Source organism: Anneissia japonica, unplaced genomic scaffold (genome assembly GCF_011630105.1).
Source record: "Anneissia japonica isolate Jap-2015-1 unplaced genomic scaffold, ASM1163010v1 scaffold1072_len94636_cov127, whole genome shotgun sequence".
Lineage (NCBI taxonomy): Eukaryota > Metazoa > Echinodermata > Crinoidea > Comatulida > Comatulidae > Anneissia > Anneissia japonica.
In genome coordinates this window covers 26,960-30,480 of record NW_022756428.1, presented here as the reverse complement: position 1 = coordinate 30,480, position 3,521 = coordinate 26,960, and the positions used below count along the sequence as shown (strand labels likewise).

The 3,521-nt window shown below is 35.0% G+C and overlaps 1 protein-coding gene across 1 annotated transcript in view; it reads right to left on the bottom strand.

The window, feature by feature from the left end:
- Positions 1-2,243: 2,243 nt before the first annotated feature.
- LOC117124202 (putative D-cysteine desulfhydrase 1, mitochondrial) overlaps positions 2,244-3,521 on the bottom strand; it is a gene marked incomplete in the record, with an annotated part of 2,185 nt that continues 907 nt past the window's right edge. The window contains 3 exon segments of the mRNA XM_033270350.1: positions 2,244-2,811; positions 3,045-3,185; positions 3,485-3,521. Coding sequence (XP_033126241.1) covers positions 2,699-2,811; positions 3,045-3,185; positions 3,485-3,521 — 291 coding nt within the window.

Here is a 3,521-nt window from a genome sequence, read left to right as displayed (position 1 = left end):
ATCCAAGTTTATTTGAAGCATATTAAGATTTGCATCCAATTGAGCAATATTTCATGAAGCCTGCCCTCATGTGTGTAGATCTGTCTCTTATACACATCTAGATGTGTATAAGAGACAGAACACATACAAAAGGATACAAACCGAACTGAACATTACAATATCACAGTTCTGTATCTTACAAGACATGTCCTGGGATTTATGAATTAAAGACGATTTAAGCTGATATTTTTCCACCCCCTGCGCGGTAGCCGTTATAAACCCGAAAATTTCAATTTTTGCATTATCGTGTATAGTGAAAATTTATTAATCTAACGAAAATTCCACTGGATCGCTATCAGGTTAGCGGGTGACTTTTATTGATAGACGTTTATGGTAGGTTTCTATCAGAGCCCGGGTCACAAACCTATGCAGTAAATTAAAAATTGTACCGAGCATTTTTAATCAACACCAAATTATATGTATATAACGTGCACATATTCACATATTTTAGAAGTACAGTATTCATTTTGAGTGATCCCAGGAAAGAATTTGTATTGGCTAGCAAGAAAAAGCATTAGAAATCTAACACTGTTTAGGGGTTGGATACTTTCCTGTATAGTTCTGTTTACAGGGTTTAATTTTAACCCCTAAATCACAACACGCTTTTGGCTTGTTTGAAGCACACAGTGAAGAATAGGACCACGGAAAGTAACCCAGTGATCGATTTTGGCGCTATTTATTCTACTTATGGCCTATATAATCTTGCTCATTTTCAAATTACTCCGTGCACATTACCCATGGGTTGCATTTTTGTCTTTACTTTACCGAAAATGTATTCATCAAACCTTTATTATGTTTTAATTATTTTTTTTCATTATGTTGTTTTTCCTCATGGGCCAAATTAAATAGCCTTGTGAGCCAATCTTGGCATGCGGGCCTATTAAGAACCAGGGATATATAGGCACACCATGACTACATATGGGCACACCATGATTTGAATTCAGTACATTCTCAAATGTCATGTAAATATCATATATCCCAAAAATTACATTATATTCATGCACCGAAGTGGAAAGTTTAACTTAATAATTTTGCTGTTTCATGTTGTTTGTTGAATGGTCTTTAGTGATATTACAGTCAAATATGACCACAACATAAGGAAGTCCTCTCCTTTAACTTTTAAACTTCTGACCTTCAAACTTTATATTTCCTTAAATCATAAGGAAATCCACTCGTTAAGTTACAATAGATAATACAGAGAGTTTCAATTGGCTGTCAATCTCAGATATCAAGGTTTTAGGAAATTACGTTTTATGCATGCTCCAACGTGAGAACTTTAACCTAATAACTTTGATATGTATATGTTGTATGGTTGCTTGTTGAATAGACTTCTTCAATAATAATATTAGTCTAATATGACCACAACATAAGGAAGCTAGTCACACGATGTCTATGGGCACACCGTGACTATATTTGGGCATACAACAGTTTTTGTCAAACAAACTTGGATTGTGTGTACAGTGCTAATAAACACAAATATATTAAATCAAGCAAAAAAGTCAATTATCAGTAATTGCTCGAGGTATACGTTCAGGAAAAGCAAGCAGAAATAGGGGGTGGGGGGAACTGGAAATTGTAGTTGGGCCCAGGGGGTGATTACTTGGTGTGAAGTTCAGATATGCAAGCTCATTGACTTCTATTTCCTAAGGTGTGGTCAAGGAGACCTCTGCATGTTGTTGCCACTACTGTATATGGTAAATAGATTACAATTTATCTTATTATTATATAAATTAACAATTACCGTACTGCAGTTAAATATTAATGAGGCTGGTATAATGAGAAGGTGACATCATATTTTAGAATAATTTAATAATATCTTTTATTTAGATTCAGTTTTTCCAGTTTCATTTATTAACATTAAAATTGCAACCAAGTCTGAATTATATGAAATTTACAAAAATACCTATTAAAAAATTTTAAACATTAACCATGGACTATAATCCTATTATTAATAGGTGCCTGCATTAATATTTATTATCATTGCATGCTGTCATCTTAGAATCTCAGTTTCATCCTTTTATATTGCCTTTGATTATTTCATCTACTTGTTTCATGGTGAAAAAGGAGGCATTTTTATAAGACCTCTTATAGCCTCTCAGCTCAATTCAACCCACACCTTCCAATGGCAGACCCTGATAAGATAAGTTGAGAGGCTGGGACAAATGTTGGCTTTGACTTGGAGGAATTGAGGCCCATAAAGGAAAGTTGTTTGACACATGGCTCGCTGGCGTGTGGACACGCCCTGTTCTTGCACCCAATCTCTACCCCAGCTTACAGGTTAAATATTAAACACCTAACGCAAATCAAATGATATTTAAAATGTTTACTGAGCGTTGGTGCAGCCACCTTGACTGCACACTATTCATCCAAGTCTATTTGAAGCATATTAAGATTTGCATCCAATTAATTGAGCAATATTTCATGAAGCCTGCCCTCATGTGTGTAGATCCATCAACATGTATACTCCAGTGTTACACGATATGCATTGCAATCTTATAGTGCAGAATCAATAGCATGTGCAATAAACTGGTTTTTTTTTAAATAAAATATGCATGAAGCCTGCCCTCATATGTGTATCATACTCCAGCGGTACAAGATATTCATGAAGCGTAGCCTCATGAATGTATCATAAAACAACTATTGTATGATTAATGTATCATCATACAATAGTTGGTTCATCTTCAGGGTTCATCCAGTTCTGTACCAGTGTTTCTCCAGCTGACTGCATTAGAACATCTCCTAGCCGCCCATCAAACATGCTAAATATTCCACCTGATGCATAAAAAAGAAAAAAGAACATAAGAATGTGTTCATCTGTTTCCCCGCATACAAAAATACAAACCACCAATAATCACTAAATTTTATTCTACACACATTCACAACAACAAGGAACTATCTTTCTTTTTACCATGTTACACAGTGCTTGTTAATAAGGAGTGTTTAAGAATGGCAACCTTAGCAAATTTTACAGCCCTTCCTCAATAATCACAAACATGGATACATACCTGAATGTAGAAAGAGTATTCGGCTGCCTTTGAACTTTGACCTGTGTTTCCTGAGCTCGTTGGTCAGTGCTTGTGCTGATTTACCAGTGTATGTGTGGTCAAGCAAAATACTAGTCTGCTGGGCTAATGTTTTAATGAATTCTTTAAAAAAATAAAAATATTTTAAATCAGTATAAAGAACTGTCTACACACTATCACATTTCCTGTGACAGCTTCAGTACCAAAGAGAGTATCCCTTTAATAGGAGGGGGTGGTGTCCTAAAGGAGGGGTTCTACTGTATTTTGTATTTACTGTATTCTATGTTTTTACTATCATATCTACAGTATATACCCCAGTGGGGTCCTTTGTCAGTATCTACTCAGATTCAGAACTATCTAGACAAGAAGTTTTATAAATACAACTATAACTCATTTTTTTTTTGTCACATTTGTTTTCTTACCCAATTCCTCTGGTTTTGAAATGCCGTATCCTAGTCC